We start from the raw sequence: 26,769 nt of genomic DNA, 5'->3' as shown, positions 1-26,769 counted from the left end.
ATTCTCAGGGAGTTGAATGGAGAAAATGAAACGACAGTTCTTTTCTAATTCGATCATCATTGATTCAAAAACATACTACAACTTGAAATTCTAGCTCCAGAGTCCAAAATAGCTTAATTTCATGTAAAAACACACTAAAATTACATTTGAAAATGTAGTTGGCATAAGTGGCAGCTTGTTGTAGGTTTTAGGAATACAGTCCAGCAGGTTAAAACAAACAGTGGACAAATTGATTTACAAACAAATCAATAAAAGTATATATAGGCTCTACACAACCAAATAGAAGAAAAACAAACCGGTAACAATTGATTTACAAACAAACAAGTATAAGCACACTTTACACAACCAAACAGAAGAAAATCAAACAATTGGCGACTGCTTCAGAGTTCAAAGCTCTAGTTTGTACGGAAGAATTGGTAATTTTCTGTTACCTCTCAAAAATTCAAATAACAGAGCTCCACCAGCTTCAAGCTTTAGCAACCCCTCTACTATTCAAAGCTCTCTCCAACCTTGTTTCAAATGGTGTAGAGTGCCAATTCACTGTCTTATCCTGCACCCACAACAAAAAATAACAACTTATTTCAGTCCCTCCACTTTCTAAGCGCCTGTTTGGAAGAATATTTTATGTGTTTAACAAGTCATTCCAAACAGACCGTAAATTACGACTTCAAATCTATACCTCTCTATACTTGCTGGTTGTATTTGGTATTCCTTTAAACGAAGAGGCCGAATCACGGTCCTTATCACTCGCTCCCTGCCTCCTATATGTACCAACAGTTCGAACTACAGGCAACTCACTGTGGCTGCTGTTCTGTGAGCTCGATCCTTGCAACATGCTGCTTTTCACTGGAGTAACAGTGGCTTCTAAAGCCATTGTTGCAGTAATCTTACTCACTGGTGATGCTTCTGATGAAGCCAACCAGTTAGAAAGGCTGGCATCAACACACAGTTCCTGACTAGCCTTGGAACTGTATGGAAACTCCTCGCCTGTTGATTCTTGTTCCAACTCCAGATTCTCTTTCTGAGGTGTTGACGGCAACGCGCTCTTTGATTTCACAGCATTCCATTGAGAGAGATTTTCAACTGGTTTCAGTACCGGACAAACAAAAGCAGTCCTATGCCTCACATTTGTGGGGTTAAGCCGGGAAACACTCATCGAGCTATCAGCCACAGATGAACTTTCCTTCATTGATTCAACCATTCCAAATTCATCATTTTCATCTCTACCAAGAAGACTATCAAAAACGTCGTCCTCATCATCACTATCCTTACAGTTCCTGTATCGATGAACTGGAGGGAAAGATGATCTGAAGTTGGGATTGAGAGGAACAACAAAATCTTCAGATGAAGATTCAGGTTTGCTTGATTTTTCCACACTGTCTTCCTCCAGGTCCTGATTCATCCCATGAACTGAAGCAACATCTTCCTGGGGTAAAACAACATGCTCATGGGGTTTCATAGAAGTTACTTCCTCTGTGGTACTGATGTTCAATGACCCATCACGCCTATTCATATCATCAAAAGCCATATTATTCTCATTTCTAACCAAAAACCAAAATCGAAACATACCCCAAAAGTATGCCAACTTTGGTTTCAAAAAAAGTTTCATTCATTTTTGTATCATCTAAAAAACAAAACAAAAAAAAATTACATTCCGAATTTGAAGTACTAACCCAGCTTCAACTGGATGCAAGGATTTTTTGTTAGATTCAACAGGCAACGTGTGAAGAGAAGATTGTCCGGGTTTAGGGATCTCATTCCTCTGCAACAAAGCAACATCCAAATTAGTTTCATTGCGATAAACGAACGAGGAGAAAATAGTCATAAAGAAGAAAATTCTTGCCGACTTTCTAGGGTTTTGTCGAAAATTTTCAAATGAATGATGAAGATTGCTAACCTGAATGGTGGATCGATGGTTTGTATGCCGCGATTTGCGATGATTCTTGAGGCGTTTGGGATCTTTGGATGAACCAAAGCAAGCAAAAAAGCAACCCATCGCTTTGTAATTCAGAAACCCTGTAGCTACGTGTATTTGTTTGAAGAAAAATGCGCAGTAATCGCTTGGAAGAAGAAGAAGAAGAAGAAGAAGAGGATTCGGCTAATGGATTTTCATGGAAGATTCTCCTTCTCGTTGGAGAGGGGAAAAAGTGGTCTGCAAATTTGAAGTTTGGGCTGAGAGCTTACGGTTTTGTGTGATTAATTTTAAATTAATTGGTATTATACTCTAAGTGACCGTTGGGGATCGCATCATTCATATTGGAAGTCTAACAACCGGAGCCTGCAAAAAAATAAATAAATAAATAAATCAAGAAAAGGAAAATTAATTTATTGGGGTGAGAGAGGCTCGAACTCTCGACCTCAGGATTACTCAGAAGCTATGAGACCTACGCGCTAGCCAACTGCGCCACCACCCCTTTCGTTATTAGAGGTCCAACAATTATAAAATTTAAAATAAAAAGGAAAAAAAGGAAAAATAATTAATGGGGTGAGAGAGGCTCGAACTCTCGACCTCAGGATAACTCAGAAGCTATGAGACCTACGCGCTAGCCAACTGCGCCACCACCCCCTTGATTTTTGATTCGCACTTTTTTACTTTGCTTTCTATTTTGTTATTCGATAGGAATAATAGAGATTAATTTAAAAGTCGATCCAAAATTAATAATTTAATTATTACCGTTTGACTTTGAAAAAAAATTAATAATTAATAGGGAGGTTAAATGCCGGAATATATATATACCTAAATATCTTATACTTTTTATTGATTTTTTAATCTGTTAAATAAATATTTTACCTCAACATTCATTAAACGTAATATAAGTAATATGGATAACAAAACCGTTTAATTTAATTACTAAAAATAATTAAATAAGTACAAAATAATTAGAAATTAACCATAGATAATAATAATTTATATTAAATAGATAAAATAATATAAAAATATTAATTCTAAATGTAATAATTTATTAAGACTAAACTATGGTTAAAGAAAAAATAACAATAGTTTATAGTTATTACTTGTATAAAGAAATGCATGTTTTCTTTTTTAAAACTTGCCCCAAAGTAATTCTTACAAAATTTACTTAATTGACCTTCCGTTTTAAATTAAATTATGTTAGAAAAAATTAGAGTATTAAATCATTATGAAAAGTCAAAATTTTGACTTATAATTTTTAATAAATTATTTTTTTTCATAAAACAAATGGTTTGTTGAGTTGACAATTGTAAATTAAAAAAAAAAAAAAAAAAATTAATTAATATAATATGTTTGAACCTTTCAATTATCTAAAATAATTTTTCTTCAATAATATAAATAAATAAAACTATTTTCCTTATATTTGAAAATAGAAACTTATCCTTGATTTAAAAAACTAAAAATAAAAAATAAATAAAAAAGTAAGTTGGTTTTGGAGAGAGAAGGTTTCACACCATTTAATTATTTATTATTTGAATGGAAATAAAAATAACTCAAAGCAATTTATTAAGAAAAATTAATAGCTTTAATCACTGCTCAGTTTCCATTTAAGCCATCCATTTATAAAAATACCACCAAGTTTTTAAAAACAAATAAATAAATTATACCAATATTTTTAGTTGAGTTAATAGTTAAATAAACATTTTCCCGTAGACTTGGTAGAATGAAATCTATTTTAAAATGGCTAAGATTATTAGCGTCATGTATTTGAACGCAAAAATATGACTGTGAGAGTAGAAGTGCTTATGTAGGTACCGTAGATTGCTTTTCCGTAAAAGGAAGGTAAAACGGCATACACGTATGAAAAGTCTTATTAAGGCTAGTTTGTTGTTGTCTTAATATGCTTAAAGACGACTAGAACTACACTAGAGATATTAAATCTGGTTCGTTCATTTTGATTGGCCAATGATATATAAATTATTTAATTTTAAAATAATTTTGATTGAAACTAAAGATTAGAAGAATTTAATTAGTGAAATTTTATAATTGAAGAATTGAGTAAATTTGTTAACACGCGAGCGTTTTTTCTAAAAAACAAAATGATAGCGAAGCGATAAATAAGAATCTAGTTCCCTTCCTTTTCTGAAAAACAGATAAGTCCGTACGTTTGGCATGAAAAAAGGGAAAATTGCCAATATGGGGTAGTTTGGTAATTTAACTCCGCATGGCATTTTCGTAGTTTCCTTGACTACCAAGGGTAAATCCATAGGCCAAGTTCTATAAATAAAACCTCCCTCCTCCGCCTCGTCCTCTCAAAGACGAGCATCTTTCAATCTCTCTCTCTCTTTCTGTTCCACTGGTTTCTCGGTTTCTCCTCGTCTCCCGTTCTCTCAATTTTCACCTCATCGGGTTATTTTATTTTATTTTATTTTGTTTTTTATTTTAGGCCCCTTATAAATTATTAAATTAATTTATCAGGCTGGCCTGGGGGGCGTTTTATTTAAATAATTATTAATACGTAGAGATTGAGAGAATATATTTTGCTGACGTGGCGTGAACTGGCAGTAGTAGGTTTAGGTTAGAGGGTTAAGGGGGAGGGGCAGGATGAATACCACCAAAACGATGCGTTTACCTCCTCGTAGATTACTGACCTCAGACGGGCCCAGTTCCAGGCCCAATAAGAGGAAAGAGAGAAAGGGCTTTGATGATGAGGCCCACCAACTGTCATTCACAGCTAAAGTATCGAAGCCGACACCGCCTCAATCCAACCACCTCCTAGCCGGCTACTTAGCTCACGAGTTCTTCACCAAAGGCACCCTCTTTGGCCAAGCTTGGGATCATCCGGATGTGTCTATGGCGGCTTCACCACCTGACCCCTCCGAGAAACGCCAAGCCGAGCTGCATCCCAAGAATTACCAGTCCTACGTGGAGGTAGCTAATTTGTTGAAACACGGTGGGGCCCACTTTCAAGGTATTGTCAATCCCACCCAGCTAGCTCGCTTGCTAAACCTATGATTATATTTTAATTTTTTCCCCTTTTCTTAACCCTATCTGTGTAACATGTGGCGTGCTGTGGACCATTTTTTTTAGGGGGACCACCTGAATTTTAAATAAGAATTGAGAAAATTAATTTCCCTTTTATCTTAATGTAATCCGCCAATATTTTGTCCTCTCTTTTCAATTTAATTATAAAAATTAAATCCATTCCAATTGCATAATTTATTTATTCGAAGTGTAATTTATGGGTGAATTTAGAATTCGTAAAAATAAAAGTTTATTTATATATGAATTATTTAATTAATATATATTATTTTGTCCACTCAATTTTCTTCCACTAGTTATTTGATAGAATAAATGAAAATATTTTAGAGTATTTACTAAATTGTGTACAAATATATAAATTTTTGTATTACCAAAACTTTCTTAATTTAAGAAATGCATATGGTAATAAAGTTAATTTTTTTTTTTTAATAATATTACTTTATAAGACCATTAACTTTGAAATAAAATAGCTAAAATAGTTTAATTAATTAATTATGCTAATACCATTTTTATATTATTACAATAAAATAGATTTTGAAATTTTGTGAATTTAGATAAATGAATATTAAATCTAGGTTTGTGGCTTGGAATTTACAATATATATATATTTTTTTAATATAATTTACATGTTAATAAAAAAATAATAACAATATTTTTCTTACAAATTTGTTGGATGAGTAATTTATTTTTATTACTATTAAGTAATCAATCTCTTTTGAATAATTATTTTGTAAACCAAATCTTTAAGTTTGTTTTATTATTATTATTATTTTCAATTTTAATTTAATGTATTTACTTACTTATTATACAATACCACTAATTAACCTTTATTTGACTGATGTATTTTATTAAAAAATTGGTTAATATAGAGTAGAATAATATGTATGGTAGTAAATCTGGATTTTTAACGATTTTTCTGTAAAAAAAAAAAAAAAAAGGAATATTACATTTATTTGAGTCGCAAATATTTTTTTCGTAGGTATAATTAATATAGATTAGTTAATTATATGTTTTTATTTTATCAAAATTGTATAAAAAATGTATTTCATTTAAAATATTTTAACTATTTTTTCTGTTAAAAAAAAAAAAGAAAAAGAATATTACATTTATTTAAAATACTCGTATGCTAAGTCATATATTCTAAAAAAACATATAAATAAGTTTGTTTGGTATAATTTAGATGCAAATTATTAACTTACTCCTTATTCGAGTGAGTTTTATGGGCCGATTGGACTTGAAACTTCTCAAGCTCGAGCATTTACTTTTTTAGTTCGAGACGAGCTAATGTTGGATCCGTTAAGGAGCTACTGGTTTAGGCAAATATACAATACATTCTCCGATCGGAAAAGTCATTTTTGGAATATGTGTGCTCCTTGGTCAGAACCACTAAGATGTCCTAATAGTTTGGACTTGAGTAGACTGAAAAAAGACATACAACCTTGGTAGGAACGAGGTTTCGAGTAATATATTACATTTGCTCCTTTAGGTTCTTTAAATTTCGTGGTGGCGTAGCTATTGAAATTAATGCAGTCAATTATGTCTCCTAGAAGTTGGATAGCTACCTCTAATTTTGTTCTAGGATTCTTCCTATTCGGAGGTCATTTATGACATTCAGGAAGGACTCGCCGTAAGATTTGAAAAGGAATTGATCGCGATTTTGAACTCGTTCTTTTCATGACTTCTCTTAACCGAGACACGCGATCTAATGCTTTAAGTCAAAATCAATTTGATTCCACCGTATATATTAAGTTGGACGGATGGGTTTATATTTTAAAAGTTTTCAAATTTGTGTTAAAACATCATGAATGACGTAGGTGGATGGTGCAGGTGGATATTGACAATACTTATGAAAGTATTTTTTTAAAAAAATTAAATGACATAAATTATTTTTAAATTATATTTTATTTATGTAAAGAGTCCATTTATATCTTTTTATTTTTTTACTTACCCTAAACCCTAATTTTAAAAGACGTAATAGTAATTAACTAAATATTAACGTATATTAAAAATTTTAAATAAAGAAGAAGAAGAAAAGAAGAATTCGCTTCTTCTTCTCCCTCGCTGGAACGATCATTCTCTGCCTCCGCCATAAAAAGGCCATAAATTTCCTTCTGCTACCATCATTTTCTGCAGATTGTATCGATCGTTCTATCATACACGTCATGGTGAGAGGGTTGCTCAACAAGATCGTCTCTCGATCTCTTTCTGTGGCAGGCAAATGGCAGCAGCAACAGCTCCGCCGTCTTAACGTCCATGAGTATCAGGTTCTTTTTTCTAATACTTTGTTTAACTATGCGCATATACTGGATTTTGATTTCTGGACATGTTTAGCCGTCATAACATTTGGGTAATTTTTGTTTTTGGCGGCTTCTTGTATTTGATTTAAAATCCGCGAGAGAATTTTCATTTTGCCCACGAACTTTGTTTTTGTTGTTGTTTTTACTGTGGAGATCAGGGGGCTGAGTTGATGAAAAATATGGGATCAATGTGCCTAAGGGTATTGATATTTCTTCTGTTGATGAAGCAAAAAACGCAGTTCAAATTGGTTTTCCTGATGCGAAAGAGGTAAGCATGGGGCGTTTCTTTCTTTGGGCGCTTGCAAATTCTGAAGAAGTAGGAATCATTACAGTTGCAGTATGATTTTGGATGGCATTTTTGTTTAGAAATTGGGCATCGGTAATTGTACCTGCCCAAGCCCGGCAGCAGAGTCCTCTTCCCTTTTGGGTTTCCCCTCAAGGCTTTAAAACGAGTATGCTAGGGAAAGGTTTCCGCACACCTTTATAAATGGTGTTTCTTTCTCCTCCCAACCAATGTGGGATTGTGTCCCCAACCAATGTGGGTTCTCACAATCCACCCCCTTCGTGGACCAGCGTCCTCACTGACACTCGTTAATTTCTCCGATCGATATGAGTTCTTACAATTCACCCCCTTCGTGGTCCAGCGTCCTCACTGGCACTCGTTCCTTTCTCCAATCGATGTGGAACCCCACCAAATCCACCCCTTCGGGGCCCAACGTCCTTACTGGCACGCTGTCTCGTGTCTACCCCCTTCGGGAAACAGCCTCCTAGTTGGCATATCGGCCGGTGTCTAGCTCTGATACCATTTGTAATGACCCAAGTCCACGGATAGCAGATATTGTCCTTTTTGGGCTTTTCCTTTCGGGCTTCCCCTCAAGGCTTTAAAATACGTCTACTAGGCAAAGGTTTTCACATCCTTATAAAAGTTGTTTTGTTCTCCTCCCCAACCAAGGTGGGATTGTGTCTCCAACCAATGTGGGTTCTCACAATAATGCTAACGCGCCCATGGCAAAAACTTGGGCAGTTATGAGAATCATTATACAAAATTTGATGTTGTGCAGTTGGTCGTTAAGAGTCAAATTTTGGCTGGTGGAAGAGGTTTGGGAACATTCAAAAGCGGCTTAAAGGTGGAGTACACATAGTGAACGTGGAACAGGTTGAAGAGCTTGCTGGTAGGATGCGCTTTTGAATATTCAAGTTCTACCAAAAAAAAACCAGCAGTGTTTTGTTGTACATAGATGGTTACTCCTGAATTCTTGGAACTAGGATCATGAAATAAAATCCTTCCCCATTTTTTCCTATTCTGTGTGCAGGTAAGATGCATGGGCAGATACTTGTCACTAAACAAACTGGTCCTCAGGGCAAAGTTGTCAGTAAGGTAACATATGTCTTTTGACCCTGCGTAGTCGCTCGAGTTCCTTTATGCACAATCTTCCTGAATGTGTGAATCTAGATGTAATAGATTTTATGGATTCTGTTCTTCCTCCTCCGTTGTTTTTTTTGAAACATTGCCAAGGTTCTAATACTGTATAGCATTAGCTCCTCATGGCTCAATTTTTTGACTCAACAAGTTGGAAGAAGATTTTGCATTGGTTGAATTCACTTTGTGAGCAAGTGGAATGTTGCCTTTCTCTATAGTTTTTGTGGGCGTTCATTGAGCAAATTCACCTTGGAGTTGACAAAGACCCTATTATTTAAGCATCGAACTAGACTTTCTAAAGCTATTTTTGGGTCAACTTGCATGCATCTAGACTAATCTCACGAGAGAATCCGCTTGAACCTACAACATTTGGGTGCCAAGCAAACTGATCGGAGATTAAATCCTAAGTAACGTGGTCACCACCTCATATTGAACCCATTGGCTAAGCCTTTTATTTATTATACTTATGACCCTTATTGATGTTTTAATGACTGAATTAATTTGATTTCCTTCTTTTTCTTTGTATATCTAAATGCAGGTTTATCTCTGTGTGAGAAGTTGTCACTTATCAACGAAATGTACTTAACTATCACTCTGGATCGTAAAACTGCCGGTCCAGTATGTTCTATTACAATGCGTGCCTATACTTGGTTTGTTTAAAAATAAAATAAAGGTTGTTATTGCAATGTTTTTGGTTGTTTGGCAGTGTTGGCAAGCAAGGAGCGATGTTTTGATGTCATCCATTTGTTTGTTGTTTGTTGTTTGGAAGGTACGTATTGATGTTTTCCAAGGAATTACAGACGAAGACGCTGCGAAGGTGGTGATAATCAGCTGGTTGCTGCTGATGCTAAGCTGAAGTTTGATGATAGAAAAAGCAGGAGGATGCTGGAGAGGTGTGGTTTTTGTCATTGTTTATAGGAGAATGCATGAAAATGCACATGAAGGGCAGGTAAATATTTAACAATAATAATATAATTTAGAAAATATTGAGTACCTTGTTTGCCGCAAAACGAAAGAAGCCAAAATTTTAATAATAATGAGTAGCTTTTTTTTGCTGAGATGCACGAGTTTTAGTGGTTGAATCTGTAACCTCCCAGATTATCTAATAATATGTTATTTCAAAATTTGATTTTCCCACCATGAATGCAGCCGATCCATTAACATCTGATTGTTTCCACAAGATAACATAAAATGGTTATCTCGTTGGAGCATTGACCATTACTACAATGCCAGCCTTGGGGGAATAAATATAGCGCAATACTAACACAAACTTCATCAGCAGCTAGTTTTATACAAGAAATGAGATGAAAATTCAACCAGACAATAAAATATAAATTCTCAACATTACCGAAGAATGAAATATGAAGAAGATGAGGAAGATTATTGAGAGCCGAGATCAGTCATAAGAAGGTGCATTTGTTGTCTCAAGTGCAGAACCTGCAAGGAATAATATGGATATACTTTTTTTTTTCAACCAAAGCAGAAAGGAAACAAAGAAGCTCAAAGCTGGATTACCTCATCCTGAAGCGAAGCAGAAAGGTTCTTTTCTGCAACAAGTGTGTTAATGTCTGCCAACAGCTTCTCTTCTTTAACGGTGGACCAAATATGTTGGGGCAGTGATAGCAACAATATGGTTAGAACATCAACAACAGATGGCCACTCACAACAACACTCATCTGTTTTACACAAAGGTACCAACATATCTACTACCCCTTGTTTAGTACTAACATTACTAACAACGCTCCCTGACACCACCACTGCTGCCTTCTCATTTTCACCATTCAGAAGATGGATATCGGTTTTGCAGCAACTTCGATCAGCCGAGCATCGTTTCCCACCTAAAGTTTCTGCCCCTTGAGAACAAACACTTAAAGCAATTGCATGTAATTCATCTTTGTCAAACGAAGATGTCAAGCCTTTGCATAGTGTCTCAGATGCCAACCATTGTTTGACATGTTTGAAGAGTTCAGTCGCTCGGAGTTGTTCCAATATCTCTTCCTGAGATTCCCATACTTAAACCTCATAAAACAAGTCATAGCAAGAAAAATAACAGAAGCAAGCTCTAGATTACAACCTTGACTGCTAGTCTTCCTCTCTCCTCTGCATTTAATTTTACATTGCCATCCTCTTGCTCCCGGACTTCTGCAACCCACTTGATAAATTGTCTGAGATTTGGAGGTGGCATTTTAAATACTACAGAAAGTAATTCCCCTACATCTTTCACATCTTCTGTTTTCAAAAGTTGAGGAATTTCTTCTGTTAAGTATTTTATAACGTTATTCCATCCGTCATGCTGACAACTCTGCACAAAACAAATTTACGACCAGTGTTCAATATTAATTCTTAACACGTACATAGACGAGAAGACCTAAAAACATACACTTTGAAGTTTAGAGACTTATCAATCAACTTTGAAGTTTATGAAAAAGATGTACCAGAGTGTAAAGAATAGACGGTCCCCTGGGAAGCTTTGATAAAATCATGTACCTGCGTTAAAAAGAAAGCTTCAGAACAGAACCTACTCCACAAATAAGCAAGAGAAATGAGAATGTGGGTTTACCCTCTTGGTAGTCCTGTTGCACTGTCAATTGTGTTCATGGCATCCCACAGTAGGGTAAGTGGAACCCAGTGAGGAGGATACTTGAAACGCGCAACATCCAAGATGAGAACCATATCTTTTCCAGTATGATAACCCCCAATTGGTGAAAAATGACCACTTCCTGTCTGAAACCAATTATTATGTTAAAGACAAGCCTCAAATTAACTTCTATGACAAGTGATCAAATACACCACTTCTTCTTTGGAATGTTAAAAATTAACTATGAGATCCCACATCAATTGAAGAGGAGAACGAAACATTCCTTATAAGCGTATGGAAGCCTCTACCTAGCAAACACATTATAAAACCTTGAGGGGAAGTCTAGAAGGGAAAGCCCAGAGAGGACAATATTTATTAGTGGTGGGTTTGAGTTGTTACAAATGGTATCAAAGCCAAACACCAAGCGATGTGCTAGCGACGCTAGCCTCCAAAATGGATGGATTGTGAGATCCCACATTAGTTGGAGAGGAGAACAAAACATTCCTTATAAGGGTGTAGAAACCTCACTCTCCTTGGTAGACATTGAAGGGAAAGCTCAAAGAGGACAATATCTACTACAAGTGGACTAGGGCTCTTACATTAGTATTTTCTTATATATATATATATTAAAGTTCGGCTCATTGGTTTAGATTTACAAAACTATACACCTCTTCCAGTTACTACCGCTAATTTTGAGGACATATAGTAAGACCATTGGTGAAGATATATACTTCGATATACCTGCTTAAAAGCTCCTCTATGGTAGGAAGTGATCACATGACAATCCTCAGAAGATGAACATGACACGACATACTTGCGAAAATCGTCGATGGTGCTTTCATTTGCCCTAAAAGCTACCACTTTAGCACCATTGCAGCGAGCCAAACAAGCAACCTTGCCAAATGTGATACCATCAGTTTTGATCTTTGCTAAAGGTTCACAGCAGTCCAGCATAGTGTCATCAAACCATCTCCACGGACCTGAAGAAAACAAGAACAATCGTTTCATCAAACTTACATGAGTCCTGTTGCTATGAAGGTATATCCAAATCTTCTCTTTTCTTGCGTCTAAATATTGCTCATTGACAGAGAACAGTTTTGTCCTATCCAATTAGCAAAAAATAGCCAGGGCACCAAATAATCCTGTTTGGAACTGAAATTGCGAACGTTCTCCAAACTGGAAAAGGGACTTCCAGCATAGTATTAGAATGACTGAAAAGAAATATCAATGCATTGGTCGATATATGCATACAAGATACTGAAGCGGATACTACAAAATTGGTATGGGATTGTAATTCATCGATTGATAGTATTGCTAGTAGCAGATCCAATGAAAAATGGGCTCTCGATTAATAACGGAAAATAAGTATCGAATTTGGACTGACCTTTCCATTTTCTACCAGGATCAATAGAAAGAGCATTGAGGACAACGGCAAGGGTGGCAAGTCCACAAAAAGCAGGTTCCGATTGCGTTTGGTAGTAAGAAATCAACTTGAAAAACCCTTCCATGGTTCCATCTCCAAGCGCCTCAGTAAACAGACGCTGCAAGATTCATACAGCTAAAGTTAGTAAAAAAAAAAAAAAAAAAAAGATCTGAGGTGATGAAAGCACCTTTCCATCGGAAGAAGAAAAATCTATAGCCGGAGGAGAGGGAAGAACTCTGCGATAAAATCCGGCGACGGCCATTGTGGAAGAGAAAGATCGTCAACTTGGGTAATTCCGTAAGCAATCTATGGGGGAAGAAACTGGAAGAGGCTCGATTAGAATTTGGATACTCTTCATGGAAGCCTCCTGTTTTCTTCCATTTGTTATTCCCATTTTCTTTTCACCATGAACAGATCAGAAAGCGAAGACGACAGATTCGAGATTTTTTATTCTTTTTGAATCAAATTTAAGAGTGGGCTTATTACCGGTGGGCCCGCCTTTTTCTGTTTGAAAAAAACTAATTAAAATATAATTTTTGCTTTTGTATATATTCTAATGCTCTAAATTTGAAATTATACGAACCAAATTTAAAATTTATTAAAAATGAAATAAAATTAAAATACAAGATGTGGTATTTTAATCAAAATAGTTTCTCAAGGAGGACAAATTTTTTGCCCGTAGTCTATCAAGTTTGATAACCATGGTATTTAATTTTTAAAATTTGATAAATTCATTTATTTGAAGATAATTAGTAAGGTTAACTGTTAATTAAAATTAAAAACCTAATATTTAAGATATATTATCAAATATTTATTTATGAATGAAAATTAAATAAATTATTTTATTAAGTATAAAATTATTGAATTACATAACTATTATTTATTTATAAGAAAGTTCGACATTTGCAGACGTCTTAATTTTAAAGATTAATCGAAACAATTAAGTTAATTTTTTCATTGAATTGGGCCAACTCAATCTCAATGACAAACTAGTTTAATTTATACACAGGAAAAATAATCTACAGAAATAAATTAGTACCTGCCAACATTGTCAAAATTGGACCCCATATGGATGTTGAACACAACTCACTGTGGGAAACACTCGCTCTCTTTATTAAGACCAATCGAGAAGAGAATACAAGACACTCTGTAGAATACTTCTGCTTTTTATTGTTTTTAGATTTCTTGGATGAATAACCTAGGTAGGGTGGGGGTATTTATACTAAGAGTAAACAATCTATATTTAACCAATCTAAATCTAGACCTAACCGATTTGAATCTAGACCTAACAAATTGAATCTTTCTCCTAAAATATCTACATCTCTTTCTCCTAAAATCTCTACTAAAATAAATATACTGGGCTCGTACAATTAGGCTTGACTCTATTGGGCTAGTACAATTATTGGGCTTGACTCTATTGGGCTAGTGATGATATTTCAACACTCCCCCTCAGCACTAGTCCTCATTCGCTGCATCATGTTGAGCTGACAGCGAAAGCTCTCATGTTTGCTAGTATTCAACCCTTTTGTAAACAAGTCTGCCACTTGGTCATCTGTCTTGATCTGCTGCATCTCAATTTCTTCCTTTAGGACCTTCTCTCTAATGAAATGGTAGTGCACCTCCACATGCTTTGTTCTAGCATGAAACACTGGATTTTCTGCAAGGCGAATCGCAGATTGGTTGTCGCAAAGAAGTGATATTGGATAGTCAATTTTCTGGTGCAAATCTTCCATCAAGAGTTTTAGCCATGTACTTTCCTGGGCTGCTCCAGCCGCTGCTCTATACTCTGCTTCTGTAGTTGATAATGATACTGTTGGTTGTCTCTTGCTACACCAAGAAATTGTTCCCGAACCAAACTTGAACACATACCCAGTGGTTGACCTCCGAGTATCGTGGTCTCCTGCATAGTCAGCATCACAGTATCCAACTAGCTTGCAGTCTTTGCTTCTTTTGTACAAAAGACCATAGTCGATTGTACCTTTGATATATCTCAAGATCCGTCGAGCTGCATCCAGATGAGGCTTCTTTGGACTTTGCATGTATCGACTCATAACCCCAACTGCATACGAGATATCAGGTCGAGTTAAAGTTAGGTAGATAAGACTACCTACTAGTTGTCGGTACGTTGTTTCATCGTTCAACTCTTTGCCTTCATGTGCACAAATCTTGGCATTTATCTCCATCGGTGTTGAAACTTGCTTGCACTCTAACATGTTGAACTTCTGAAGCATGTCTCTGGTATACTTTTGTTGGCAGAGAAACAGTCCTTCATCTGTGCGATCAACTTCTAGGCCTAAGAAGTGTTTAAGCTCTCCTAGCTCTTTCATCTGAAAGCGTATTGATAAATTTTCTCTTGTTTGATAAATTTCTCTTTCATCGTCCCCGGTGATAATCAAATCGTCCACGTAGACCAACACAATTGTCAAATTTCCTTCTCTTTCTTTGATGAATAGGCTTGAGTCTGCATGCGCAACTGAATAACCACTTTGGGTAAGAAATTCAGCAATCTTACCATACCAAGCTCTCGGTGCTTGTTTCAGTCCATAAAGAGCTTTTCTAAGCTTGCATACATAATTAGGATTAGCTGCACTCTCAAATCCCTTTGGTTGGTTCATATAAATCTCCCTGTCTAGCTCTCCGTGCAAGAAGGCATTCTTCACATCCATTTGCCACAGTTTCCAATCTTTACTTGCTGCGAGTGCTAGCAGAACTCGTACGGTAGTAATCTTTGCCACTGGACTGAATGTTTCATCATAATCTAGTCCATATTGTTGAGAAAATCCTCGAGCCACGAGTCGAGCCTTGTATCTCTCGATTGATCCATCCGGTCGACGCTTTATTTTATAGACCCACTTGCAAGAGACGGGTTTGATATCTCCTAGTCTTGGCACTAGTTCCCAAGTTTGATTATGCTCCAAGGCTATAATTTCTTCCTCCATCGCTTTCTGCCAAACCGAGTTTTGTGATGCTTCTTCATATGTCTCTGGTTCGTAAACTCTATCTTCTACAATAGCTGCATTTGCATACTTAGGATTTGGCCTTCGGATTCTATTTGATCGCCTAAGTTGTTGATGTGTTGTTTCATTTTTATCAGATTCGCTTGATTGAGTCACCTCCTGCTTGTCAATATCAATGTCGCTTGGACTTTCAGATGCATCGAAATTTGATTGAATTTGTGTAGTTTGCTCCCCCAGCTTCTGTTGTAGAATTTCTTCAATGTTTGAATCTGATAAGACTTTCTTCTCCGAGGACCACCATGTAGATGCTTCATCAAAAACTACATCTCTTGATGTATAGTATTTTCCACTTGTTGGATCACAGCACCTCCATCCTTTTCTTTGATTGTCGTATCCAACAAATACACACTTGACTGCTTTCTTGTCAAACTTGCTACGTAGATGGTCAGGCACAAATACATAGCAAACACAGCCAAATACTCGGAAGTAACTAATTGTAGGTTTCATATCCCATAGTATCTCAAATGGTGAGACGAACCCTAGCTTTGGTTGAGGAAGCTTGTTGATCACATGGGCAGCAGTTCGCATAGCTTCAGCCCAAAATCTTCCTGGAACGTTCTTTGCGTGTAACATGCTTCGACAGGTTTCTGCAAGGTGTCGATTCTTTCTTTCTGCTACACCATTTTGTTGTGGCGTGTTGGCACATGTAAATTGACGTCGTATCCCACACTCGTGTAAATATTGATCGAACTCATCTGACGTGTATTCTCCGCCATTGTCTGAACGTAGACAACGAATCTTCGCTCCTACTTCTCCTTCGACCATCATCTTGAATTCTTGAAACTTTGAGAACGTGTCAGACTTTTCTTTCATAAAGAAAATCCACACATATCTTGAGTAGTCGTCAATAAATGTCACCATATACCGCATTCCGCTGATCGATGCTTGTTTGACTGGGCCGAACAAATCAGAGTGAACTAACTCTAATGGTTTCTTTGCTTTGAAACTTGACTCTTTGTATGGTAATTGATGAGCTTTACCATACTGACATCCAGCGCAGACAACGTCTGTTTTGACTTCCAGTTGTGGTAGACCTTTGAGCATAGATTTCTCCATAATCAGCTTCAACTTATGGTAGCTAATATGTCCCAATCTTGCATGCCATAGATCTGTCGTCTCATTCTTTCGGGTCTTGTCAACATAGGCAGACTCTGCAGATAGAACGTAGACAGACTCCACTCTTCGTCCTTCTATCGTCGGCTTTCCTATTATCTTAACATCTTGATAAACTTTTACATCTTCTGGCCCAAACAAGACATAGCTTCCTGATGTTGTTAGTTGTGACACTGACAACAAGTTCTTCTTTATACCCGGTACATGATAAACATTATGTAGCGACACTGTATCAGACTTATTGCCAGGCATGATTGTCGTATTGCCGATTTGAGCAATTGATAACTGTGTGTTATTTGCTGTACGTACCATACGACTTCCTTTGTACTCTTTCTTGTCTTGCAATTTTCTCTGATCGCCAGTCATGTGATTTGAACATCCTGAATCAACGATCCAGTCATTCTCATAGTTGATATGGTCTTCCATTGTCGCCATGAGTGCTAGCTCGTCTTCTTCTATGGGACATAGTACCTCTGCATCCCATTCATCTTCTATCTTCTTTTTGGATATTGCCACATTGTTTTCAATGGTCTTTTTCCTGGACCAACAATCTCTAGACATATGGCCCTTTTTCCCGCAGTTATAGCAAATACCACCAAATCTCGTTCTTTGAAAACTCTTGTTGTCGTTCTTCTGAGCTCTCTCAGGTTGTGCAATCCCTTGGTGGCTTCTTCTTTTGTCACCATTGTATCCACGTCTGGTAGACGGCCTATTATTGCTCTGACTTTCACTCGTGTAGAGTGCTTCTTCACCCTTCAACGTGAAGCCTCCCATTTGTTTAGCCATGGCTTCTTGGCTGGCTAACAAATTTTCGAACTCTACCAGTGATGGTTGAGTGGGCCATCCTTGTACAGCAGCAATGAAGCTTCGATATTCTGGTCGCAATCCGTGGATTATAATCCTCTTCATTCGAGATTCTACAATGGCGGACTTTGGGTCTAGTTCAGTAATCTCCCGACAGATCGATTTGACCTTGTGGAAGTACTGAGCAATCGTCATATCACGTTGTGAAATTGACAACAACTCATTCTCCAGAAGTTGTAGTCTCGTATCATTCTTCTTTGAGAACAACATCACGAATGTGTCCCATGCTTCTTTCGGTGTCTTGTCATCCCAAATATGTTCTAACATCTCTTCTCCGATGGTGGTCTTCAAGGCAAACATTGCTTTGCCTGCTTTGATTCTCCATTTGCGCAAGGCGTCGTTAGAATCCTCCTCTGGCGGCGTAGTTTCACACCCGCCAACGATCTCCCAAAGATCCTGTCCTTGTAAATAGGACATCATGCATGTTGCCCACGTGTTGTAGTTGTTGTTGTTGAGTTTCTTAATTCCTCCAACGATTTGGAAATCACTCATCGTGTTGGCCATACCTCAGTAATACCAAACAAGTTCTTTTGACACAAGACTTGCAGAGTCACAGACTTCTCACGACACAAAAGAAACTCACTCACCACTAATCTCAAGAAATCGTTTCTGATGTGGAAGATCAGGCAGAGCTGCAACCACAGAGCATACTAAGGATTCCAAGAGATCAGATAACCTACACTAACCTCGCTCTGATACCAAATGTTGAACACAACTCACTGTGGGAAACACTCGCTCTCTTTATTAAGACCAATCGAGAAGAGAATACAAGACACTCTGTAGAATACTTCTGCTTTTTATTGTTTTTAGATTTCTTGGATGAATAACCTAGGTAGGGTGGGGGTATTTATACTAAGAGTAAACAATCTATATTTAACCAATCTAAATCTAGACCTAACCGATTTGAATCTAGACCTAACAAATTGAATCTTTCTCCTAAAATATCTACATCTCTTTCTCCTAAAATCTCTACTAAAATAAATATACTGGGCTCGTACAATTAGGCTTGACTCTATTGGGCTAGTACAATTATTGGGCTTGACTCTATTGGGCTAGTGATGATATTTCAACAATGGACACACTAATTCACTTGAATCAACACACCAAAAATCTTCTGCAATGGCCACTTCAGTCTTCAGCTAACTGTTACAAGGTTGTGATATCTTGATCGACACTTTGATTTGGGGCCTCATATAAATAAATTCAATTCTCCACAACAATTTTTGTAGGCACTGTTTGATTAAGGGAAGGAAGAGTAACTGGCCTGGCTTCTCGCTAAGAAGGAGGTGGTGCACTTAGATCCAGATCGACCTTGTTCTCCTGGTATTTTTTGAGAAGATGGAGCTGACGCCGCAAGTGCAAAACCTGGAATCACATACACCAAAACTGAAATATCTGAACTTTGCCTTTATAGGTTTGTGACATTCATAGCTATTATGGCTACCGCAGAACTCATGGAAACTAACTAAGATTGTATCAGTTGGCATCCAAAAAGAATAAGAAAAAGAAAAAGAAAAAGAAAAAGAAAAATAAGACATTTTCAATAAATATTTACTCAAAATAAAACCAAGACTGGCCTTCGAGCTAGTTTGAAGGAATCTTCTATGGCGAGTTTGGTTATCGACATGTTGAATTGTAGTTTCCATATACCCTCACAAATACCATGGACTAAAGCTCTAAACTCAACTTCAGCACTACTACTTGCCACTGTATTTTGTTTTTTGCTTCACCGGGTCACTAGGTTGCCTCCAAGATAATTCATGTACAGTACTATCGGCCCAATTGGCATCATCAATAGAAACTTCAACCTACAAATAGATGACCATGCTTTCTAAACCATATACCTTTACCTAGGGCTCATTTTCAAATATCTCAAAACCAAGAAACATCATGAACTGACTTTCCCATGATCACTGCAAAGGTAATATATAGTTGTGTGTGAGACAAATAAATGTGTTTTCCCACAACTGTTTGATATTTCTCCTTATCTTTGACCTATTCACTTGTTGCACCTTGCAACTTCTGATTCGGTATCTCTATTCCATACATATTCGGTTATGAACTTTTTGAAATAAATAAAGCGTAAACACGTGGCTTCAAGTTTATCAGTAACATACTTCTTCCAAACAGCAAGAGATCATTTTTTTTGATTCAGTAAATTCCATTCCTAGAGGAATATTACTTTAAAGTTCTCTGCGTAAGACTCTATTGTATTTGCACTAGAAAACTATTGGTTATTATTACTCTCTTACCAATTTTATTCCCCTTTGAATTTGCCTGCCTTCCATGAATTTTCTAGTAAGCTTCATGAGTGTGACAAGGTTTATTATACGAGGTTTCTTGTTCCTTTACCTTGATGGTTTGAAGCTTTATTAATAGTTGCTTCGATTACTTCAACAATATTGCTTATAATTTTCCAACCAAGCATAAGGTTCCAACACCTCTCCCTATCATGGAATTTCAGGAAAAAACTGCACCAATTGATGGAAGTGGATTTCTACCAATATTCCAAACCAGACCTCATAGAATTCAAGATTCAGGCAATCAAGATATTTGTAAATGCGACCATCTTCTACAATTTTTCGATGATGCTTAGGTCTTCAGTGAATTTCCATTCATAAGTATTTAAGAGATCAAAGACTAGCCAAAACCATTTCATTGAATCAAGAATTTGGTAATTATATCCACTCCTGGTTGATTTTTTGCACAATTTTAAAGTAAGTTCAAAGGCATTTGACCTCAAAGTGTTCATATGTATATTTATGGGGAACATTAAGTCAGATATTTATGGAAGCAATATGAATAGATATGAATCACTATGAAGACCTATTAGCATCAAGTGCCACATGTCGTAAAAAAGTAAGGAAGCTTGGCAAGAGGACAAAAAAAATAGCCTTAGCTTGGGAAGAACAAAAAGAAAAGATAGGAAGATAATAGTTACCTCTTCTTGAAGCAAGGTGGGAAAATTTTCCGTGCAAACAAGTTTCTGTAGTTCCCGCAAAAGCTTCTCTTCTTTTATACCAATCCATGTTTCCGCGGGCAAGGCAAGAAGAAGTGTTGTCAACACATCACTAGTGGCTGGATGAATCCCGATTCCATTTTTCGAGCCAGAAAAGCAGCATCCAGATCTTACTTGAGATGATGATGGAACCAACATGTCAAACTCCTGTTCATCGTTGCCATTAACAACCATTCCACACACAACTGTAACAGGCTTGTCGCCATTAGCACTGAAGCATCTCACACATGTTTCACGACAGCAATAACCAGCTGAGACGCCTGCATTCCCGTTCAATATTTCTGCTCCTTGGCAACATACACCCGCAGCAATCTCAGGCAAATTGTTTTCATGAGACAATGTGACCATCTTGTGGCACGAACTTTCTAGAGACAGACATTGTCCTACGTGTTTGAAAAGGTCAGTCTCCTGTACCTGTTTCAACACCTCTTCCTGCAAGCAAAATGGCAAGCTCTGGTAAGAACACAGATAGGTATATCATAGATCTAGTAACAAACGGCGAGGCAAGTATATGACCAACACCTTCAGAGCAAGCCTTGCTTTCTCCTCTGGGCTTAAACTTTGACCACTATCTTCTGTCCTTCGGACCTCAGCAATCCACTTGATAAAATCACTATAATTTAAGGGCAGTGATGCAAAAATAACAGTTAAAACATCCTGTGTGTCTTTAAGGTCCTCTGACTTCAAGAGAAGAGGAACATCATCCATCAAGTACTTCGCTATGTTAACCCAGTCCTCATGTTTACAGCTCTACAAGAAGTTCCGGAGTACAATTATTGTTGGCAGAAATAACCTTATTATGCATTGGATAATCGTTTGTCGCAGCATGCATCTAATTGGGACTAAAGATTGATCTTGGTTTATCCAGATCAACTTTAAAATGAAACGAACTTAATAGCTTCAAAAACGTAAAGTCTAATAAAATATAAGCTTTATTTTATAAGCCTCTACATGTAGTAGAGCCAATAATGTTAATATGACATATTGAAGATGGAAAAACAAAGGGAGAAAGTTGGTTCCATTAATCCATTCGTAAAACAAAATAGCCTTCTATTTTACTAAATAGAACAAAAAGTGAAGCGAAGGGGCAGAATTCCTTGACAAGGACCCCTTTTTAAGGGTGAAGCAGTGAAACATCAAAGCATTGGGAAACAAAAGCCAAAGTAGGGCCCAATAACCCAAAAGTTCTCACAGAAAACAATTTGAGGCTACTAGCCACTTAATCCACTTCAGACACTGGCACAGCGCACTCTCAATATTTAGCAGTATATATATTACTAAGGCAGATATAATAAATTTCATTCCATAGCCAATTCCGTATGCTAAATTCTAATGTGAACCAAAAATTTCGATTTTTTTATACTTTCAGATATCATACAATAAAGCTTTAATTTAGACAAAAAGAGAAGTAGCCCTGAAAACAGAAGATGAATGGCATATATCAATCCATCGATATTCAAAATGAAGGATAAGAGTTTTGGCTCAGAGCAACAATGCAAACTGTTAAGAACTCTATCCATTCGACAAGATTACGTCAAAATCAAAAGAGTATCTATTACTAACAATAAAAAAATGTCTTCTATGGAAAAAATAGATCAAAAGGGTAAAGTTTATCAATTCCTAAATCCCTATTGTATAGTCCGTGCATATTAAAAATGTGTATATTAATACTATACACAATCACACATCTCATAATCAAAGACATTTCTAAACTGTTGTATGGAGTATGGAGTATTCAGTAATTACTTCGGCATAATGAGGTAACTAAAACAACCTGCAGCTTCCATAAACAATTGACATAAATAAATATACCTCTTAGGCTCTTAAAATTAGCATGCGTACAAATCACAGAAAAAGAGTACTAGAGTTAAAAAAAAAAAAAGAAAAAAAAGAGAAAAAAACCTTCAACCTAACCAATTGGGATTTGATGGGATATCATATAAAAATCATCTTGATCACAATTAGTAACACCAATATTGACTCAGACGAGGATCATAGGGAATAAGATATCTTCTGGCCTCTTGATGTTGTCAATGTGCTTGTCACTAAATAATTTGACAGACAAGCACCTTCATAATATAAATATGTCATGGAAATAGTTATTTCAAATTATTTTGGTGACTATCTGTTCATCACGCAAGCAAAATGGAAGAAAAGTAGAAAAAATATTCCACGTGTTGAAAAGTGCCTACAGTGGTGCTTGTGCTTGTTTCTCTCACCTATGTGTAAACTTAAAAAATCATAAAATTGTCATCTCACCAGAGTATAGAGCAATCCTGGCTCCCTGTGCGGCCTAGATATAAGCATGAACCTGATGAGCAAAGGACAACAAAGGTTTAAAGGTAAATGCATATTATTTGCAATAGGTACGAGCAACATTAGGGAAATAATTGACTAGACGCAATCTTATCAAGAAGTAGGATGAACTTCATAAACCAATAAATCCATCAAATGCTAATCTCATTATTTACATATGCGTCAAGAACTTTCCTTCGAACTCATAATGCAACAAGAAAGTGAACTGAAAAAGGAGCCAAACCAAAGGTCAGAAATGCTTTCAAAGCAGCATATCATTAAATTCCTCCATGTTGACATTCTAGAAAATTTGTGTCCCTTGATATTCTATTCATGAAGTTGATAATTCCACTCATTTTACATTTTTCCAACTAAGAAATTCAAGATAATTTATTTCCCTCCTTTTATACAGCGAAGTAACTTCTATTTCATCAGAAACCTAAACTACAAAAGTACAAGCGGGAAGTTCATAAAGGACAACAAAATCTAGCCAAATAATTTTCATCCAACAGCTGTATTCACAAATCGCATATCCATTATGGTCATATTATATCTCATGTAGGAATCTTGTTAATTTCCTCTCAAGATCATTGTCGAATATCAAACAAGCACAGACCCTTTCATTTCATCATTAGAATGAACTCTATGTTGGGTTGTATAAAGACTTTGATGATGACCTTATTACTTATTTAAACATTTGTTATTATTATTAAAGAAAGAATATGCCTCAAGAACTAGTCTCATAAAATCTAATAAAAAAAGATTTTATATAATGAGACTTTTATAAGATTTTATAAAATTTAAAAATTCTGTGCATTCCCCTTCTTCATTGTCACATGAACCTTTTATAACGGCTCACATTAAAGAGAGAGAATAAGGAATAATGCAGATCAACCAATGGAGTGAAACAATTAAGATATGCTCCTCTATATGTGCCTACCTGTCTGTGATCATTAGATACAAGCATTTCATTCAAGCACAAAGCCAATTACCCTCTATGTTGTCCTGTTGCTTCATCCACGTGTTCCATACCTTTCCAAAGAAGTTTGACCGGAACCCAGTGAGGAGGATACTTAAAGCGTGCAACGTCCAAAATAAGTGCCATGTCCTGCCCAACATGATAGCCACCAATAGGCGAAAAATGACCAGTTCCTGTCTGCACGACAAGAACAAATGTTTATCAATTCTTTAAGCGAATAAAGTTCATTGCATCAAGATTTATGAGTATATTGTCAAATTGAGGATACTCATATTACAGGTTTTGTTACCTACTGTAATGATCCAACATATCTCTTTGATCATTATTGTCAATTGAAAAAGCACCTTAACCAATGAATAAGTGAGAGATTGTGAAAAGAAAGTATTAAATATATCAACACTAACCTGTTTCAATGCTGCTCTATGATAAGACGAAATGATATGACAATCATCAGAAGTGGAGCATCTATGTATGTATTTACGAAAATCATCTATAGTACTTTGGTTTGTTCGAAAGGCTTGGACTTTAGCTCCAGCACAGTTAGCCAGACATACAAGTTTTCCCAATGAGATGCCTCTAGCTTTAACCTTTTCCAATGGCTCACAGCAATCCAACATAGATTCATCAAACCATCTCCAAGGTCCTTTCACAAAAATAGAAAGTATGAATACACTTTTACTGACTACGCTCAAATTCATATAGTGATCAACATGAAAATAAAAGGATGGCCATAGAGTTTCAGTAACAAAAGCTAAGGAATGGGAAGGTAGTTCAACTTAGCCAAGCTCAAGGATTTCTTCTTCTTATTCATTGGGATTCCTTAATAATTATTGTAACATGAAACAGAACTTTTTATTGAAGACTAAAAAGTGAAAGAGACTAGACAGGAGAATAAAACATAAATGAAAGGGCACAAGAAAAAGACGAAATTGGCTGAAAATTCTGAAAGCCGAGCAGAAAGCCCTCAAATGTCCCCCCATACCTCTGTAATGGTCTACATCATCAACACGAGATAAATGCTACTGATAATGTTGTATAATCTGGTTAGTCATTTGGATGCCCTAATTTTCATTTCCCAAAGGCCATACCAGACTCGCAGTTTTACTGTCATTATTTTCATATACCGATGCTTCTTAAGAGATTCTATCAAAACAGATTTAGCTCCCTTTCGTTTGGAATTATCCCATCAATGACTCAACTAGGTTTCCTTAATACACTTCGTTTAAATGCACATCTTATCTATAAAATGAACGGAGGCAAAAACTTCTCACAGTACCTTTCCATTTTCTTCCTGGATCAATGGCAAGTGCGTTTAATACCATTGATAGGCTGGCCAGACCACAATATGCAGGCTCTGATTGTGTTTGAAAATAAGAGATTAACCTATAAAAACCTTCCATAGTCCCATGTTGAACAGCTTCTATGAAGAGTTGCTGCAGTTCCAAATGATGCATATAATTAGTGGGAGTCAATATTTTCCTTTTACTGATTGTGCTGGATAAATGATCGGTTGAGAAATCCCAACTTCAAACGTTTTAAGTTGTAAGGACAGATTGTAATAAGTAGGTATTATTTTCATAAGATTATAACCAAAAAAACTCTGTGTTCAGATGGCTATATATACAAGCGTTTCAATTATTTAATATTCATATACGACGTACGAAAAGAGAATTGAGGCAAGATATCAAGTGATCAGAGTAAATTATTTTTCGTACTTCAGAAATATATCCGTTGGCAACACAGTAGGCATCACAATATCTAAGGACGAGGAATGATTTACATGATGACAACAAAATTAATTTCCTATAAGTGTAACAACTTACATTCAATCCGAACCCTCGTCTCATTAAAATAACTTCTAATCTAGAAAGCAAGAACTTCAATTCGCTATTTAGGTGCATCACATTCGTTTCTTGAGACTTCGATTCAGTTATCATTGGTATACAATCATGATTTCAAAAAGCAACCTACGACCAGAAAAACTATCCACCTGGAAAGCGGCAATCGATTAACAGAAGCATCAACAGAAATTCAAGGATTAAATTGAGTTAATTTATAAAATGCTGCACATTAGCGAACACACTCAAATCCACATTCCAGAAAATGAAAAGTAGGGACTCGAGACTAAATTTTAACGAAGGGAGAGATAGTAATGAACACCAGTGGAGGAACAACGGCGAGAAAAATGAAAGATAACAGAGCAAGCAAGTACATACCTTCCCTTCGGAGGAAGCGAAGTCGATCGCTGGAGGAGAAGGAAGAATCCGCCTATACAACCCCGCCATAGCCATTTTCAAAAGTTTCAGAAATTTGATGACAAAATGAATCAACGACAAACACTCGAACAATGAAATTGGTAAGTGAATCGTCTCTTCTCGCGGCTGACTGAAGACTCTGGTTTTGCCGCTAAATTTGACCCAAAACCAAACCAAACCAAAGCAATGCCCCGTACGACCGAAGGCCACGACAGTCAATACTAATGACTTTTTCACCCGCTCTTTACCACTTAATTTACCGCTAATGACAATAAATACAAAACGGAAGACCGAAGGCCACGACCGCCGTCCTAATTTACCGCTTAAACTCATAGTTATTTTATTTTGTATGAATTATGCATTATAGTCAATAAGGCATGCGATCAGGCCCAGCCCACGACCCAATCATTTCCGAGCCTCAGCTTAGGCGCGCGTCCAAGCTGTCTTCTCACACCAGCTTATGATCCCAGCTCCTCCAAGTCGATAGCTCGTCCGTTTGGCACGCGTGCAGCTCAAGAACGGCTCACCTCCAAGATATCAGCTTGGAGTCAGCTC

General features: G+C 36.5%; 4 protein-coding genes, 1 long non-coding RNA gene and 2 other non-coding genes across 13 annotated transcripts; 2 read left to right on the top strand and 5 right to left on the bottom strand.

The window, feature by feature from the left end:
- Nucleotides 1-45: 45 nt before the first annotated feature.
- On the bottom strand, nucleotides 46-2,203 carry LOC111488494. Its single transcript, XM_023136249.1, has 4 exons — nucleotides 1,898-2,203; nucleotides 1,674-1,762; nucleotides 680-1,505; nucleotides 46-550 (listed from the first exon to the last, which is right to left on the bottom strand). The coding sequence occupies exons 1-4, from the start codon at nucleotides 1,994-1,996 to the stop codon at nucleotides 467-469; spliced, it is 1,098 nt and encodes a 365-aa protein (XP_022992017.1). The 5' UTR covers nucleotides 1,997-2,203; the 3' UTR covers nucleotides 46-466.
- A 126-nt stretch (nucleotides 2,204-2,329) lies between these two features.
- TRNAM-CAU lies at nucleotides 2,330-2,414 on the bottom strand. The gene is given in 2 exon segments: nucleotides 2,330-2,365; nucleotides 2,377-2,414. It is a non-coding gene; the product is annotated as a tRNA-Met (tRNA).
- A 67-nt stretch (nucleotides 2,415-2,481) lies between these two features.
- Nucleotides 2,482-2,566, bottom strand: TRNAM-CAU. The gene is given in 2 exon segments: nucleotides 2,482-2,517; nucleotides 2,529-2,566. It is a non-coding gene; the product is annotated as a tRNA-Met (tRNA).
- Nucleotides 2,567-6,909: 4,343 nt separating this feature from the next.
- Nucleotides 6,910-9,806, top strand: LOC111488496 (succinate--CoA ligase [ADP-forming] subunit beta, mitochondrial-like). Of its 6 annotated transcripts, none has more exons than XR_002719211.1 (6): nucleotides 6,910-7,218; nucleotides 7,410-7,519; nucleotides 8,313-8,407; nucleotides 8,565-8,629; nucleotides 9,210-9,284; nucleotides 9,378-9,806. XR_002719211.1 is itself a non-coding variant. In XM_023136252.1 (3 exons), the coding sequence occupies exons 1-3, from the start codon at nucleotides 7,117-7,119 to the stop codon at nucleotides 8,391-8,393; spliced, it is 276 nt and encodes a 91-aa protein (XP_022992020.1). In that variant the 5' UTR covers nucleotides 6,920-7,116; the 3' UTR covers nucleotides 8,394-8,558. The 6 variants fall into 6 exon arrangements, 2 of the variants coding, with proteins under 2 accessions (XP_022992020.1, XP_022992019.1); XR_002719208.1 differs by having other exon boundaries at nucleotides 6,923-7,218; nucleotides 8,313-8,423; XR_002719209.1 differs by having other exon boundaries at nucleotides 6,923-7,218; nucleotides 8,313-8,423; nucleotides 9,210-9,289.
- Nucleotides 9,807-9,921: 115 nt separating this feature from the next.
- LOC111488492 (glutathione gamma-glutamylcysteinyltransferase 3-like) lies at nucleotides 9,922-13,118 on the bottom strand. 2 transcript variants are annotated; one of them, XM_023136247.1, is made up of 8 exons: nucleotides 12,860-13,118; nucleotides 12,634-12,790; nucleotides 11,991-12,229; nucleotides 11,232-11,395; nucleotides 11,107-11,158; nucleotides 10,746-10,973; nucleotides 10,187-10,669; nucleotides 9,922-10,108 (listed from the first exon to the last, which is right to left on the bottom strand). In XM_023136247.1, exons 1-8 carry the CDS (start codon nucleotides 12,932-12,934, stop codon nucleotides 10,052-10,054), a joined length of 1,455 nt encoding a protein of 484 aa, XP_022992015.1. In that variant the 5' UTR covers nucleotides 12,935-13,118; the 3' UTR covers nucleotides 9,922-10,051. The 2 variants fall into 2 exon arrangements, with proteins under 2 accessions (XP_022992015.1, XP_022992016.1); XM_023136248.1 differs by having other exon boundaries at nucleotides 12,634-12,807; nucleotides 12,860-12,940.
- A 5,626-nt stretch (nucleotides 13,119-18,744) lies between these two features.
- LOC111488495 (glutathione gamma-glutamylcysteinyltransferase 1-like) lies at nucleotides 18,745-26,405 on the bottom strand. Its single transcript, XM_023136250.1, has 8 exons — nucleotides 26,176-26,405; nucleotides 25,236-25,392; nucleotides 24,364-24,602; nucleotides 23,973-24,136; nucleotides 22,945-22,996; nucleotides 21,208-21,435; nucleotides 20,608-21,117; nucleotides 18,745-19,031 (listed from the first exon to the last, which is right to left on the bottom strand). Exons 1-8 carry the CDS (start codon nucleotides 26,248-26,250, stop codon nucleotides 18,942-18,944), a joined length of 1,515 nt encoding a protein of 504 aa, XP_022992018.1. The 5' UTR covers nucleotides 26,251-26,405; the 3' UTR covers nucleotides 18,745-18,941.
- Nucleotides 21,393-22,562, top strand: LOC111488497. Its single transcript, XR_002719212.1, has 2 exons — nucleotides 21,393-21,593; nucleotides 22,055-22,562. It is a non-coding gene; the product is annotated as an uncharacterized LOC111488497 (long non-coding RNA).
- Nucleotides 26,406-26,769: the final 364 nt, after the last annotated feature.

The sequence above is a fragment of the Cucurbita maxima genome, unplaced genomic scaffold (genome assembly GCF_002738345.1).
Source record: "Cucurbita maxima cultivar Rimu unplaced genomic scaffold, Cmax_1.0 Cma_Scf00013, whole genome shotgun sequence".
In the NCBI taxonomy this organism is placed as follows: domain Eukaryota; kingdom Viridiplantae; phylum Streptophyta; class Magnoliopsida; order Cucurbitales; family Cucurbitaceae; genus Cucurbita; species Cucurbita maxima.
The sequence above is the reverse complement of the archived record's forward strand: the minus strand, read 5'-3'. Positions and strand labels throughout refer to the sequence as shown.